The sequence below is a fragment of the Lepidothrix coronata genome, unplaced genomic scaffold (genome assembly GCF_001604755.1).
Source record: "Lepidothrix coronata isolate B3197 unplaced genomic scaffold, Lepidothrix_coronata-1.0 Scaffold140, whole genome shotgun sequence".
In the NCBI taxonomy this organism is placed as follows: domain Eukaryota; kingdom Metazoa; phylum Chordata; class Aves; order Passeriformes; family Pipridae; genus Lepidothrix; species Lepidothrix coronata.
Window position 1 is genome coordinate 2230213 of NW_016690320.1, and position 16718 is coordinate 2246930.

Genomic DNA, 16718 nt, shown 5'->3' on the forward strand with positions numbered 1-16718 from the left:
TCTATGATTCCATGAAATACATTCATATGATATTAATGTGTATTACTTCTATGGAGTGATTTGTTCTACCAAGGCAATAAGTATGGTGTTGAAAGACAAAATATGAATCACAGTTTCATGACCCTGTCTGAGCAAAAGATGCAATTAAGGTCTTTGGTGTGACCTTCCCTTTGTGTCAAATTGTGCTAAAATGTATGTGACAGTTTTTCTTATGGAAACCTCCAGGTATTGATGATTAAGGAGAGGCTGTCAAAATAATTTATTTAGGTTCACAGGCAGAATTCACAACTCACACAAAGTGTCAAAAAGCACAAGCAATATCTAGTTTATCCATTAGGCTACTTGGTCTCATACAATTATTTCACTGTATTGATAAGCATCTTTAGCTGAGGCTCCAATTATCACTACTGACTTTAAAGGGCCAGTGTTCCCCTTTTCTGAGAAAAGTAGTATTATGATTTTTAAAGTATGTTGACTTGTATCATCTCATTTTGCTTTCGATATGATTATTACTAAAATCCCCATAAACAAGCCCAGAAAAGAGGCACCTTTGTAAGTTTTCACCTAAGACACCATGTTTCACTGTTCTGCACTGGGCCTGATGCAGTCTAATCAAACATCACTCTTTATATTGAAGTTCCATTTTCAGGACTTGTCTACCTAAAAGAATTCATAAAGTGATGTGGTTTAAGAAGTGTGATCTTTAAAGTCTTTTATTTTATTGTGCCAAAAAGAGTTTGAAATCCAAACTACAAACCTGCTAAAACAACAAAAAATGTTTGCAGGAAATATGGCTCAGCATGTTACAAACTTTACAGGCTTTTGTTTTTATTTATTGTATTTACTTACCTATAAAATGTAGCGTGTTGATGCAGACTATGAAGCACATTTGAGAACATTATTATTTATGTTGAGTCAGATGTCTTGGGCAAATAGTCTTAGTGTAAATCCAAATTCAATAATGCTAAAATAAAACCATCGCATACGTTAGCTACCACGTTTATGACATTAAAAGAAGCATTTATTACATTAAAATAGGCACCAAATATATACTTAAATCTCTTAGCATCCTTTCAACTCCCTGGAGATTTCAATGTAATTTTTTTAAAAAATTGAAAAATATCAGGGAAACAAATTTAGGAGGATGTGATTTTGGAGAGTTTTCTTAAATGATTTCTCTCATGATTTTGTTTGCAGATGTGACTGTGACTAAGTATTTCAGCAGTTCAGATGAGCTCACGCTTATACTTTACAGCCAGTTTGCCTTGTCCCCTCACAAAAATCTCCTGCAGACCTGAGCCTCTCCGTGACCGACCTTGGAACCAAGAAGAGGAAGACTACTGAACTGACATCACCCTTCACTCTCCTAATGTATTTATTCACTATAGTTTATATTTCAAACAGAAATGCCTGAACTTACAAAACTCACACCCTCAACGACACACAGCCCGCACACCGTGAGGTGCCCGGCTCTGTGGGCGTCCACACCCAGCAGCTGCTGGTGCCCACACCTGTGGGAAATCAGGCTGCCCCCGCCTCCCGAGAGCGGAAATACTCTTTTCACTGTACTTAAGGTAAAGGCAGACAAGTGTTAAGTTTTCCTGCGCCTCATTACCCGGCGGGGGTGTCTTTAAGGAGCAGCTGAGCCCTGGGGGTTTGTCCCACCCCTGGTGCGGAGCGGCCCCGCCGGGTCCTCGGCGCCGAGATGGGCAGCCGGCTGAGCGGCGAGGCTGCAGCCCCGCTGTTCCCAGGTACCTCTCCTCCAGCCCGTGATTCCCCCTCACCGTTGCAGAGCAGGGAGCGGCCCCGAGAGCCCGTTCGCTCACCGGGCTGAGGGCGGCGGTGGCAGGGACAGCGAGCTGGCGCCGGCCCGCGCCGCCCTCCCTGGGTGTTGCCGCTCCCGAGTGCGATAAAACCCGTCCCGGCTCCCTCCCCTTGTCCTCGGCCGGTCCTGCCCCCCGCGCGGTGCCCGGGAGCCGCTGGAGGTAAGGCAGGGGCCGTTCCCCTCAGCCCCCTTCTCCCCCGGGCTCCAGCCCGGCGCTCGCTTCCCGGCCCGTCCCTCAGAGGGGCTGCCCCGTGCGGCCCCGGGCTCCGCTCCCTCGGGGATGGGGTTGGGTGTCGCCGTGGCCAAGAGCGGTGACATTGAGTTCCACGGAGCTCTTCGGTGCGTGCGAAGCCTTTTCTGGGTGGTGCGGTGTCTGTTCTTTCTTTCTTGGGCAAACTTCATCCAAGTTTCTGGGAGGTTCTGTTATCCTCTATGTGTTTAGCATCAACTACGTAAGTTCGTTGTATTTTAATAATGGCCAGTCTTCGTGAGCGAAGATTTGGGAAAGGTCATTAACCCTTCGAGCCTGCGCAGTGGATTTTTTAGGTGAGACACCAGTTGTATTTTAACTCTGATTATAAATGTCTGTAACTTCTGTTTCCAAGTGAATTGTCTAGTGAATTGTATGCGTTCCATCAATTGTCTTAGAGTATATCTATTCACTGGATTTTTTTGGAGAAAACCATTAATGTGGAGGCACAGAGTTCAAGATATTAGCTCCTTGAAATGGAAAAACGCTTTTGTGCTATTGTAGTGATTTCTTATCAAATAAATGCAAAGCTTTAGAGTAGAAACACTTTTATTATTTTTTACAGGAGTTCTCTTTACTCGTGAAAATAGTTTTGCTTGGAGGTTTTTCTTGAGACTTGCTCAACTATGAAATTAATTAGAATGACTCAGAGCCTTGTGTTTGTATCATGATTACTTTCCTAGTCAGTGCTTGGAACTGTAGTAGTGTTTTCTTAACATATCATGGAACTTTAGTATATCAGTGGTACAGAACTATGGGCTTTCTGGGATTACTCATTGCAAAAATGGCTGTCGTGGCGAGGTAGTTCTGCTCAAGAGGTTTGTGTCAGTAGGATTGATTACGTGACAAGATCAGGTTTTTCTCATTAAAAACTTTTCAGTGTTAGAATTAGAAGTTCACTGTAATGAAAACTGCAATCCATGCATTGCAATACACTGGATCAGTTTTGGACTTTGATCCTGCTTCATAATAAACAGAGTTTTTTTACTTGAGCAGGTTTGACTGTACATATAATAAATCATTTGGAGTTGTTTACAGCAAACAGCTGCATGCCCCATAGCAAAGAACACTGCAAAGAGATGTCTAGTAATTGAGAGTATTCTAAGAGTGAAATGGAAAATTAAGTAGTTCTTCTTGTCAGAGTTTAGAAATCCTCATTATGATGCAATTGATTACAACAGTGATTAATGATTATTACATCACAATCCAAAAAACAAAGGCAGAGGATATATTTTGTTTTATTTCCAGCATCTGATTCTAGTTTTGTTTGTTATTTAAACATCCCAGAGTACAGTGTAGCTGAACCAAAAATATTACCTCTCTCTGATCAACGGGGTTTTTTGTCTTAAATGAGCTCAAGGTCACTTAAGAAAGACAAAATTAGTGATTTAAAGCTTTGATTCATATTCATTGCCTCTGTTTGATATTCTTGTAAATTTGTTTTTAAGCTTTATGTGTCTTTACTTGATTGTATATTTTCCTGAGTTAAAGCAGAGTAAATAAGAATGAATTCTGTTATGGCTGGTTCATAAAAATGAAAGTCTGTTAAAACTCTTGTCACTTGCAAGTGACTTTTGCTTACAGCAATGGGAAGTCTTAGCAGAGACTTCAAGTTTGTAAGTCTCTACACTTTTCCAGTTATATAGGCCATAAACTTCAAGTAGGTACTACCTTACTAGGCCCTTTGATTTGTGTGGGATTTTGTTGGCATCATCGAGTCTTTCAAGGACATAAATGTCTCTGCTGAAAAGAAAATTCATAATTGAGAAAACGAAGGGAGCTGTCCCTTTACTAGCATGAGGAAGGAGCACTTCCTCACATAGAAAACTGTTACTTTCAATAAAGATAGGGATGACTGAATGTATATAAAACTAAGGGCAAGATCTGTCTTTAGGTAAGATGCAAGTTCTTAGGAATCTTGCATTCTGCAGAAATTGATGGCTCTTTCTATCACATGTCCTTTCCTGTAAGAGTTGATGGGTGAATGTCCTAAAACCTGATTAAAACTCTGCTGAAGCAAAGCATTTCACCATTTGGATGTGAGTAACTCTACTGAAGATGACTTAAGTGATACTTCTTCTGTGCTTAAGGCTTTGAAAGGGGCAAATAACTCACATTAGTAGTTCTGCATACTGCCTAAGCAATGTATCATTTCTTGTAGATGACTATTCTTGTAGCTGATGGGACATTCAAACACTTCTTTAAAGGAGACAACTTTTATGGCTCCACACACACTTGTATAATGTATTTCTTTTTTCAAACAAACTTGGTTTATATCCTTGATATATGTGATTTAAAACCACCTTTGCATTAATTGTTGTCTAACGTGTTTAAACAGCTACTATTAACTGATTACTGTCGAAGCCTTTAATGACATTCAGAGAGTGGAAATTCATATTTTTGCACACATTTTTAATTTATCTACTTGGCAAAAGAGCATGTTGAGAGACTTTTCTAGGGAGCTTAGTATAATTTAACAGTTCATGGGGTAAAACAATAACCTCAAGGAAGTGTAGATTATTTTACTGTGCCATATGACAGTAAGAAAAGCAGAAGTGTTCTGAGTTGCTGATGTTTTCACTGCCCCATTTTCCATCTTAGGTGCAACATAAACTATTTTAATTAATATTGTGTCACCAAAAGGTTTTGAGATGGCCAATTGAATTCTGCCAAGATAGAGTCTTTTGATGAAAACATATCTTTATTGATTGTAGAAGAAGAAAATCATTCTTAAAATGAAATCCAGAGAAAAAATCATATCCCTCAGAGAAAATTTCTGAGTGGCAGGTTGAGATTAACATCATAAAATTGAATTTGTGCTGCAAACCTTTGATGTAATCAGCAGCTGGGAGATGGTGTTGCCCTTACTGTGCTCCTTCTGATTGTGGTGAATTATTGTGTGGAATGAAATAAGTGTTTCTTGTGTCACTCGTTCAAGAAATACAAACAAGGTATTACTAGGTGGCTCTTGCTGGTTAAAATGGGTTGTATCGATTGCTGGTCCCAGTCTCTCCTCCCTTGGACTGCAGAAGCAGGACGTTCCCGTCCCGGGAGAGGTGCGGGTGTCACTCAGACTGCGGCTGCTGAGGGTGGAGCCCGCCGGGCCTGCAGGGAACTCCCGTCACCTCCCAAACTGCAACTGCCGGGGTTGGCAGGGAGGGGCCCCAGGGCGGCACCTGGAGCAGAAAGCAAAGTAGGGGAAAAGGTGTGGAATACTGAGGGCTCTGGTGGGACACGCTAAGACACGAGAAGTCGGAACATAGGATAGAAATGTTGATCATTACAGTATTTTACTTGTTGCCCCCCATCTGATTAGATATATCAACTAAATATTTGAAATACAGAAATATTTTTTTTTTTTGCTGCTGGGGCAACAGAGAGCAGATTCTGCCTGTTAAAGGAGCCAGTTATTGCTTTACTTGTACAATGTGCTGGTTATAAACTAGTTTTTAATTTCCTCTATAAATCTTTCACTGTTTTACTTTTTGTTAATAATTACTTCAAGTATCTTTTGTTACCTTTATCTTGTCTTGCTGTGTTTACTGTAATTTATTTGGTCATTTCCTTTCTGTACTTGAGATACTTTTACCAAAAATCTTGTAAACTTAATATATTATTATTGATTCTTAGATGACTTGCTATACATTGTGGATAGTTGGTAAATACAGTTTTTTAGTTTGGGAAATGTTATCTTTGCTGGTTACCAGAGATAATATACAACATCCTTAAGGAGAGTGCAACATTTATATCATAAAGTAAATTGACAATGTTCTGAAAGCAGTATAGAACAAATCACTAGACTGCAAAGCTGTTTTTAAAAGAAATAATTAGATTTTTACTAGGAGTAAAACCAATATTGATGAAATTTTATTTTCCTGTGTAGATAGTAGGAGAATATGTCAGATAAAACAAAAGACTAGACAAGAATCAGAGAATGAGAGAGATTAGAAACACCCAAACCTTAGGAATTTGTCATGAAAACCTACCAGGCTCTGCCTAGATTTTACTTCCTAATGCTTCCTTTATTACAGTGATGAATCTAAAGGGCTGTAAATAGAGGGAATTTATTTAATCCAATACAAACAGTTAAATTCTGCTAATATCTTAATATTTTCAGGACTGTGAGCCAATTTCTGCAGGTTTGGGGTTTTTTCTTGTGCCTGCATTGATTGCCAAACATTTCATTGAACTTCAAAAAAACTGCCCTTGTATTGAGAGTTTGGAATGCACAGGAAACATGAAATAAGTATGACTACAAATTCAGAAAAGTTTTTATGGCAGGTTAACTGTTACCTGTAAAGTGATATTTTGTTGTATGAAGTCTTTTCTGCTTTTATAGATAAGCCATGAATTTGTATTTGGTAGTTTTTGTTATGGGTTGTAGTGTTGAGAAGGAAGGTTCTCTCACAACCAGTGTTTTACGATGTGAAATGTTTCAAATTAATTCTCTAGGTGGGAGCTCAGTTCCTAATTTTAAGGACCTTGATATATATGAATTGTTCTTTCTGAATTCATTGAAATACATACCCTGATTTGTTTCTTTATTAAGAGACATGATTCTGAAACTACAGTTAGTAGTTCAATAGCGTTCAGAATGCTCCCTCCAGTAAAGCTTCCTTTATGTTCCTCCAGTAAAGCTTCCTTTATGTTCCTCCAGTAAAGCTTCCTTTATGTTCCTCCAGTAAAGCTTCCTTTATGCTTATGAGCAAACATTGCATGGAAATACATGGAGCAATAGGGAATATGCTCTACAAACTTCAATGGGGGCAAAGGAGAATCCAGATTTCTCACTTCAAATCACTGAGAGATGTGTGGCCATGCTCCTGAGATATAAGCCATTCTTCCATTCTAACCTACATGTTCCCAAACTACTTGCTTTAGGGTTGTATTTTTTGTCTGGAGAAAACATAGCCCAGGGAAGGGCTGAGAGGTAGAGCAGATTGGAAGGTGGCAGATTGGAAGGTCCAAGATGAGCCTCATGGAGAAGCTGGCAATTTTTCCCTTTTGTTTAAGATCAGTAGAGGAGCAGAGCCAAGATATGCTCACAGTACTGGAGTTAGGGTTCTGTGGGGAAGGCTTAAGTTATGATGGCACTGTTTCTTTATGGTATAATCTGACCTTTCTCATTCTCCTCTGTTTGTGACTAGTCCCAGTCAAAAAAGCTGAGTGATGAGGAAAAGACCTTGCATTAATATGTGCTTAGTAAGGCATTCAAGGTCAGACCTCCAGCTTTCTGGCCCCTTAAGACTTTTGATTAGACTTTTAAATACCTCATGGCTCCTGTAGAATAAAGAGTGGTGTACTTAGCTTTCCAAATTAAACTTCAATACTGCACAAAGTTGCTAAAGTAGTACAACCAAAGTCTTTGAAGCTGTGCAAATTTGGATCATTTTCCAAGTTAAAAGAGGTTTGTGGTGCGGTTTTGGTGTGAGAAACGTTACATCCCTACCACCCTGCCTCTAGTCTATGAACAAGTTAGTGATGAGATGAGCTGGTGTGTTTAAAAACAGGGAACTTTTCAGTAATGAGAACAGACCTTTTGGCAGTGTAGTCACAGGGGCAGGACAAATAAGCTTATTAGGCTGTAAACAGGGAGAAACAGGAATAGCACTGAGAAACATGATTTCAAGTTGAATTAGGGGTTAGTGCTGCAAATCAGACACGCTTGAGTGGGCAGAGCTGTGGGAATTTGACACGTGCTGATAAGCTCCATGCAGCTCAGATATGCCTTGGGCAATATTTGACTTTGTGGAAACAATTTTTACCTTTTTTAAAGGAACAGTCTGATAAATATCTGACTTTATTTCAAAGAAATTTGCTACAGGTGCCATCAGCATCACTAACACATTTGATAAAGCTGAGGATTTTCAGACAAAATGTGTCTATGGTGAATATGCTCCATTCCTAGTGAAGTCATGGTACACTTAGAAGCAAAGGTTTCACATCAAACTATTTACTTATGCATAGAAATGTCTTAATCCAAAAGAAGCAAGGAGAGGGAAGTTAAGGATTGTTCTATTAACATGAAAGCTCATACACCTTCCGCTTTCTTTCTCTTGTGCTTCAGTCAATGTAAAGGAAAATGTACTAAATGTTCTCATAACATTTCAGTCTAAATTAATTCTCTTATAAACGGTGTTTTGTCCGTAGTAGTAGTTTTTTATTAATTCAGCTCACCCATGGGTACTTAAAAGTTTTGCAAATAGATCTATACATTAGTTAATTCTATCAATTTTTTTGTTTTTAACTTGTTGATTTGAGTTCTGTTACAACATCACTTGCTGAGCAGTAGGTCTTCTGCTAAGAATATTGATCTTGATTCTATGCTTCCTTTACAAGAAAATATAATTTATGACTTAATATTCAATATTCAGTGCAGTACAAACCTGAATTCTGCTTCCTTATGATGTCTTACACTAATTGAATGCTCACGTGATACAAGTATAAATGACTACATGATATGCAAGCAAATGTACTTTAAAGACTCAGGATTTGAGTTATCAAACTGTTTTGGCAGTCACCATTTTATGAACCCTGTGGAAATGACGACCTTTTTTTTTTTTTGCTGATAACTAAAACCATATCATTAGATTGGTTAGAACACCTTTTATTTCTGCAAGAGAAAAGGACTTCGTGGTTACCAGTAACAATAATACTTCATATGACTAGAGATTTAAAAAATAAGTTTTAGAAAAGTCAGATTCTAATGCTGAGATCAAAACCAGCTCTCAGTGTTTTTCATATACCCACAAAGAGCTTTAAAATGAAACTAAATGGGATTTAACTTACCAAACTCATGACTTCCATGTTTTCCCCGGATTCTTCTTCCTCTGCCTTTGACATTGTCCGAGGTTGTGTGGCTGGACCTTGCTAGTCTGCCATACCAATCTCTTCACCCCTTTCCCTCAGTAGCTGAACCCTTCTTCTCATGTTCTTGTCAGGAATCAAGACCATTCCTTCAGTTCTCTGTCACTCAAGGTTTTTAGTTGTAGTAAGGAAGACCCCTCCTGTGTGTGTCCCTGCTTTCAGCTGCTCTTGTGCTGGGTTACAGTTTCTTTAAGCATAACTGAAGTTGTGCTCCTTTTAAATCTTCCAGTTAAAGAAAATACCCTGATCTCTTTGACTGCTTCTTAAAATAACTTCAAAGAGATTTTTATACGGAGAATTTCTTGTGGGGAAACACTACAGCCAAACAGCAGTGTGTTTTAAGAGCCTCATCTCAGAAGTGGTTGTGTTGCTGCACTGTGACCATGACAGAGCCTTTGCTGTGATCTAGAGGTCGGGTTGAAACCCCTGGTTTGCCTTTTAAATCCTATGCTTATAACCTGATAAAAAGGCATTTTTTTGAGCAGTTTGTCATTGCAGTGGTTTGTTACTTGATTGTACAGATAGTTAATGTGGCTTGATTGCTATATTAACAAAAAAATTGTATGGGTTACAGAGCAGTATGGTGAAAATCCTTTTGTGGTAAGAAACTACCATAACATTTATAGTGTTACTTCATTTCTATCTTCTGGTCTTTTCTGAATATCACAGGAATTGCTCATCATTCCTATATTACTTGCTTTGATTTGCTGTTACTGATTGCCATGCATTTTGTTCTACCCAGTTCCTGTCTCTTCTCACAAGATTTCAGCTCTACTGTCATGTTTTTTTCACTGACTTCTCCCAACTGGACTACTTTAGCATCTTGTTTCAGTTTAAACATCTTTGCTTAGGTTGTGCAAGGGGCTCTGTTGTCTCTCCTTTCTCCACAGCAAAGAGGAGCACACCTTCTCTGAAGTGTCTCTTCAATGGTATTATTGCTGCCTGGATTAAAAAATAGGTGATGCACAGTATTTTTGAAAAGAACAATTAATATATTTAAGTGACCCTAGAAAATGGTGAATCTGAAACTGCTTAAAATCTGTCTTTTCTTATTCACTCACACTTTGTGTGGTAAGATATACATAAGATCTTTTGTGTTTTTATACATAAGATCTTTATGTATACAAACATTTTTGACATTGCTAAATATCTGTCATCTGTCTGTCCATTGTCAGGCTGTTGGGAGTCAAAACTGCCCTCAGTGAAGTTGAGGAGAATTTCACTTTTCAAAAGAGCTGCTTCACATGCACAAGTGTGCATCCTTCTCCATCCTTGACAGTAGCTAGAAGCAGGTGACAACAATCTTCTGGCATTTTGTCTGGAAAGTGGAAAGAAAATGGAGGTAAAGAGATGGTTTAGAAGCATCTGTACAGACTCACTGGAAAAATGAAGAACCACCATCATAGGATACAGGAAAGGAGTGCTGGATGCTGTTGTGTACTCCAGTCAATAATTTGGGAGTTTTGAAACAGGTGGCTTGTATATATGGGAATTTTTGGGTTTGGGCTAAGGTAGACACTGGCAGTTTAGTGTAGGGCTCTTTCATTTAAAGATGCTAAAGACATTGTTCATCTGTGTCAGTTTTTTTAGCAATCAGTACTTTCACTTAAGTTGACCCAAAGGAGGCATACTTGCTGCATATGTTACTAGTTTCTACAGAATCCAGCTGAAAAGCAGAAGTGGTTTTAAAAGGAGCAAAGTAGAATGTTTTGATAAGAAGATTTTTGGAATACTTCGTAGGTACTGGTGTTTGCAAAGACATTGAAAGAGTTTCCTGGAAATGCAGTTCTTAAGTATGTATACTGAATTAACTAATGGCCATCAGTCATTTTGGACAATTCCATTAAATTAGTTTTATGCAGCAGGGGCAAATCTATTAGACGATAAATTTTTTTGGACAGGGGACTCATGACTTGGGCAACAGGAAGAGTCTCTTCATTCTCCCCATTTCCCAGCTTGCAACTCTGCCTCCACCTTTCTTCTGGTTCTTGTCTGTAGGAGATGGCACAGAATGATTGAGTATGTAGTGCTTTGCTGTCTTGGGCCTCATTTTTCTCTTCCTCCTTGACCCACCACCAGTTCTATCCTTCCAGCCTGTTATTTTTCTCTTGCCTTATCCTTCTAGCGATCCCAGATTATTGACACCCTGCTCCTGTGCCATCTCTGTGCTCCAGCAGTTAAGTGCTGCTGGGGATGAGCAGCACTGTTGGTTGGAGGGAATAGGGGAGCCATGGTGCACTCATGGTGTACCAAAATCAGGAAGAAACAGTCACATGGGCCCACCAGAGCTAAATCAGTTTGTGGGGCGGCACACAGCTCCCATTGCTGATATTTCAGTATTGTGGTAGTACCTGTCCCCAGAAGTGTCAGTGCTGGCAACGCAAATAAAATGTTTCAATGCCTAATCAACTCCTTATAGCAACATTTTATAGCTTCCCTTCTCAGATGTTGATTACATTGCCCTATTTTTAGGTTATTTTTTTCTTACATTTCATGTTGCTTAGAGTCATCATGACTTGTTTCTCTTTCCAGGTGCTGACTATGAAGACATGGGTGCCGGCTGCGGCCCTGTGGGGCAGAAGAGCTCCCTCCCACAGCATCACTGCCATTCTGATCACAGATGACCAGCAGACCATAGTTACAGGAAGTCAAGAAGGACAAATATGTCTCTGGGATCTTTCACCAGACCTAAAGGTTTCTGTCCACTGTGCTACAGTTTGCCAAATAGACAGACTGGAGTTTTATCTTTTATTACTGACAATGGGATTATCCAGACTTGCACTTATTCAGATGAATTTTTAAAGATAGTGTGGTATTTGTTATAGGAAACTCATGAAGCAAAAAGTGAAATGCCTATATGAGCAACCTGCTATTTGCAGACTTGGGAAAATTTTTGATAAATTAGCATGACCTGTGGATTATAATTTGAGACTCTGTGCTCTGAGTAATGGCAGCAAGTAAATATATACAATTATCATGATTTCTATCTTATGAAGTCTTTTTTCCCTTTTGTAAATCAATTGCTGAGCCTGGCCTGTCATTTAAGGGAAAAGAATCTATTTATAAAACCACAGGTATCTGCCAGGTTAACAGCGGAAAAAGTCAAGAAATATGGAAGATGAAATATATATTTTGGGTATAATTAAGATGCAAATTATTGCTTTGATTATTTCATATTTTTTTCTGAGAATGTAACAGAGTCAAAACAGTTCCTATTGTTTTTATTCTGTGTTCCTAGAACTATGGTTCTAATATTTTTTATATTTAGTTGCCCCATTTGTACTCAAATATAGCCTAAAAGGTTGCATTTTTATGGGGCTACCTTTTCCAATTAAGACCTTTGCATGCAGTGAAGCTAATCAGAGAGATTACTTAAACATGTGGTATGAAACACATCCTTAAGAGCTTGGTCTATCAGTTCTGGCTTCTGATGCTGTAGGGTAAAGGCCAGAGGTGTTCTGCACATTGCCTGTTTTATGACATTTGATGCTCCATATATTCTTCAGAAGCTGCAATTTTCAGACTGCACTGAATGCAAAACCTCTCCTTTATGCAAACTGCATAATTCATCCACATCTTTGTGCATTCCAGAAACATGACTGAAGAACATAAGCATATAAAGCAGGTTGACAATTACTGGTTAATATCTACAAGTATTGTTCTCTTGGGTTTAGATATTCTTAGTTTATGTGGAAATTATTATGTTAAACCATTGTATTATTCTCCTAGGTTTCATCTAAAGAAATTCTCTTTGGCCATACTGCTTCTATAACTTGTTTGGCAAAAGCAAGAGAGTTTGAAAAACAACCATATGTAGTAAGTGCTACTGAAAATGGGTAGGTAACTGAATATTCAATTATTCATTTCTTAAGTCATGAAATGTATGTGAGCTGTAGATCAGATTATACATTTGCAGGTGTGTTTGAATCCAATTTCATGATATGAAAATGATAGCAGCTTCTCAGGATAGTTACTATATTGCTTATGTACTATAGTTTAAGAGATCGTCTCATGGACAATAGAAAGGTTTGGCAGATTTGGATATCCAGCTAGGCCCATTCAAAGGGAGACTGATGGGCTATTGGGGGGCATCAGCAAGTTCAGAAGCATTTTAATGTCATGGTGCTTTTCTGTTTCCTCCTGAACTCATCTTGAGAACTGAACCAGTAAAAGAAACTGATGGACTCTGTCCCTCAGTCAGTACCTGTGGAAGGACAGAAAAGACTGCCCTTGAATAAAAGGCATATATGTTCCTTGTCTGCCTTTAAATCTGACATGATGTTTTGGAGTATATCCTGATCTTGCAGCTTTTCTCTTATGTGTTTGTTGTGACATGGCCCATCACTTGAGTCAAACTAATTTCTGCAGTTCTGCTAGGTTAGCGTTCAAGAATTTTTTTCTCTCTGAATATTTGATAATCTTTTCAGCTGGGGTTTGAGGCCCATCTATTCAGGATTTCAGCTGCTGAAGGTAGTTAGGAATAGCTGCTTACTTCCATAAGGGCCCTCTTAAACAACTTTGTCTTGCTGCTTAATTATATTCTCCTCTCATTTTGGATTCATCTTTTCCACTTAACAGGGCAGCTCTGTTGAAACCTCTTTGCAAAAAGAGTTCCCGTCAATTGTCCTCCTTCAAGCTACACCTTGTAGCACCTTAAGGCTACTACTGTCTCACTTAGGAGCTTATTTATCCTTTCTAGCTGCTAGGATCTCTGTTGGATTCTCTCATTCATGAGTATACAAGAAAAGGATAACTTTAAGAAGCCTGAAACAGTTTTTTTTCATCTTGAAAGGTTAGACTGTCTCACCAGACAGTCTGTGGTAAAGAGTTCTGGTTATGTACAGAAAGGAGGGTGAGAAGTCTGCAGAACCAGTTTTGTTGTAGAATTTTATTTCTCTTACAGTTCTGCTCAAGGGTTTTGAGATGAAGGTGTTTTTCATCTCAGTTCAGAAGTTCTCTTAGCACAGTACTGTTTCCAGATCATATTGGGAGCAAAGATACTGTATTTCAAAAAAACTGGTGTGGAAAGTGTAAAGAAACAAATGAAGATTTTGCTATGGATATACCATAGAGATGTTCTCATCCTAAAGATTCTGCCTCTGAAGGGAGTCATTGAACCTCTTTGGAATGTGTGTAGGTAGGATTGAATTGTCTTCTGGTGCCTTTAAGTGTTCACTTTTACCAAATTACTGCTGACTTCTCATCTGTGTTACATAAGGGCAGAGCATCCATCACTAATCCCTGGAAGGTCACAACATGAAGTTGAGATAATCACAAATAGGAAACCTCATCTTCAGAAGATGGAGCATTTGTCCAACTGCATTTTCTGGCTTGTGAATAATTCACTTCTGCCATTTTCGAGCCTCCATCTCCTTGTAGTGAGGGTGGAAGAAATTGTATGGAAGATGATTCCATGGTACCCTTCCCTGTACAACTTCAGAATCTTTTAAGAGTTTGTGTACCTGACTAATCCCAGAAGAATGAGCGCTGAACAGGATTTTTGTACTTTTAACATGGAAGTCTGTCTATAAATTAATCTATAATGCTTCGTAAGTTATCACAGATGTCCTGTGTCTGCATATAGCATATGTTGGAGGACAGGTTTATCAGTGTGTGATACTACTCACTTCTTGCTAGTACACACAGTAAATTAAGTACAATATACAGAAGTAAAGTTCCACTCTGGTCTTATTTGTGCATGTCTGCATGTCTGTATCACAGTAATGTAGCTAAAGCAGTAAAACTGTTATTCTAATATAAAGAAGGAGAAATCACTGCCTTGAAATGTTTAACAAACAGCATAAGCATTCTGTTTAAGTTATGACTGAGTCTACAGACTCTGATGCTGTGCTACAGATTTATAGATTTCACTGCTATTGCTCAGCTGAAAAATATCAGTTCAGTAATATTTTTATATTGTCATAAAATGTGAAAGTAGGTAGATTAAGATGTAAATCCCTGATTAGTATTTCTGATGTAATAAAATACTTTCCCCAATGCGTTCTCTAAGTCTTTATCCAGAAAATGCCTTACAGTGTAATGTCAGAAATCATAAAATGAATGTTTCAACTGTGAAAATAATGCTTGTTGCTTAAATAAAATCTAAAAGCATCAAAGTTTAACATCCAGTTGTTGAACTCTGATAACATACCTTATACAATCTCATTTACAACACTTAATTTGTTTGGGTCTCTTGTACTCCAGTCCCATCTCATGTTGAATAATGTGTAGATAAGGAAAATGGGCTAAAGTGTCTTCCTCAAACATCAACCTTTTACCGAGTGTAGCTGGGCTGTCACACGGGTATTCAGGCTGGCAAGCATCGACAGCAGATTTCGGGAGCAGCCTCATGATGGCACTGTTTCTTCTTAACAGAAGTTGTTCCCTCTCGAGAAGTGAAGTCTGGCGCAGCAGATGATGCATGATGCCTTTCAAAACGTGTGGTTTAAGTTCAGTGAAATGAATCATTTTCAGGAGGATGTAGTTCCAGTGACAGATAGTTCCAGTGACGTGTTGATGAGCTGTAATGGCAGTATACCTACAATTTGTTGCAGACCAGAGTTGGCCTTAAAGCCAGGTTTCTTGCAAGGCAGTAGGGTGTAATTACCAAAAGAAAAAGAAACAGATACTGTATGTCATCCCCTGCTAATGACTACAACATTTTCTTACCCAGTAATCTGTAACAAAAAGCTTTATAAATGACCAGACTGCACTTAAATACAGCACTAAAGAAAAACTTGGTGGCACAAAATTATTCCAACCAATTGAGTGGAAATGACAGAGAATAATATGAAGTTATCTTTGGCAGGGAGATGTGTGTTTGGAATGTCACTAGTGGACAGTGCATTGAGAACACAAAGCTTCCTTATAGGCATACAGCTATCCATGTAAGTATAGCAACTTTTCCTGGGATATCTCTGTTCATTGCAAGAGTTTTGCTTTATTAACATGATGTTTTTCAGAAACATACAGTTTTAAATGTATAGATCATAACCTAGGAGAAAAAACACTGTCACAAATAGGTAATTTTAATCTTATTTTTTTCAGTTTTGTCTAAGAAAAGAATTGAGTTTTTTATGTTCCTTTGAATTTCTTAAATCTAACTGATTATTTTTAAGCTGCAAATATTTGGAATGCAGTAGATTAACGTACTGTTTGTGAATCAGGTAGCAAACTGAAATGGTCCAAACTTTTGTTTTGTGTGTGGAAACTTCAAGTTTAACATTGGCTCTTTCATGACATGTTTTAGAAGCACAAGTAATCTGGCCAAACATTTTAAGACAATCTGCTGAAAGGCTTATTTTTAAACTTTTGAAAGGTTTTGATGCTTAACTGCCGACTTCCAAAAGACTGCTCCTCACCCCACTTTCAAGAATACTTTCATTCATTGCACAGCTTGGGACAGATCCCTTATTTGCAGAGACCAAATTGCTTTAAATATTGCTTCAGATCATTTCAGGTGTCTGCTTTGAGCTGTATCAAGGTACAATAAGTATCTAGATTTTGGAATGTGGGATTGTTTGAAATACATTTGTGTATGTGATTGAGGGGCCCAACGTGTCTGGATTGGATAGAGGGACACAGCTTATTTCTGGGTATGTTTGTAGAAGAACAGCTCAAGGCTCCAACGTTAATTAAAATGCTGGTTTTCTTCAGTAAGGAAGTCTATGGTGGAACTAAGTCTCCAAATGATGGAAATCTGAGACCTCATGTTACTCCAAACTGTAGCCACATTTTGAATCCAAAATTTTTAAAGCTTCCAGAAGAAACAGCATT

At 38.5% G+C, this 16718-nt stretch overlaps 1 protein-coding gene across 1 annotated transcript in view; it reads left to right on the forward strand.

The window, feature by feature from the left end:
* Window positions 1-10133: 10133 nt before the first annotated feature.
* The window catches only part of WDR72 (WD repeat domain 72), a 95446-nt gene continuing 88861 nt past the window's right edge, over window positions 10134-16718 (forward strand). The window contains exons 1-4 of the mRNA XM_017827452.1: window positions 10134-10284; window positions 11475-11636; window positions 12672-12778; window positions 15751-15829. Coding sequence (XP_017682941.1) covers window positions 10279-10284; window positions 11475-11636; window positions 12672-12778; window positions 15751-15829 — 354 coding nt within the window. The 5' untranslated portion in view covers window positions 10134-10278. The remainder of the gene's footprint in view (window positions 10285-11474; window positions 11637-12671; window positions 12779-15750; window positions 15830-16718) is intronic.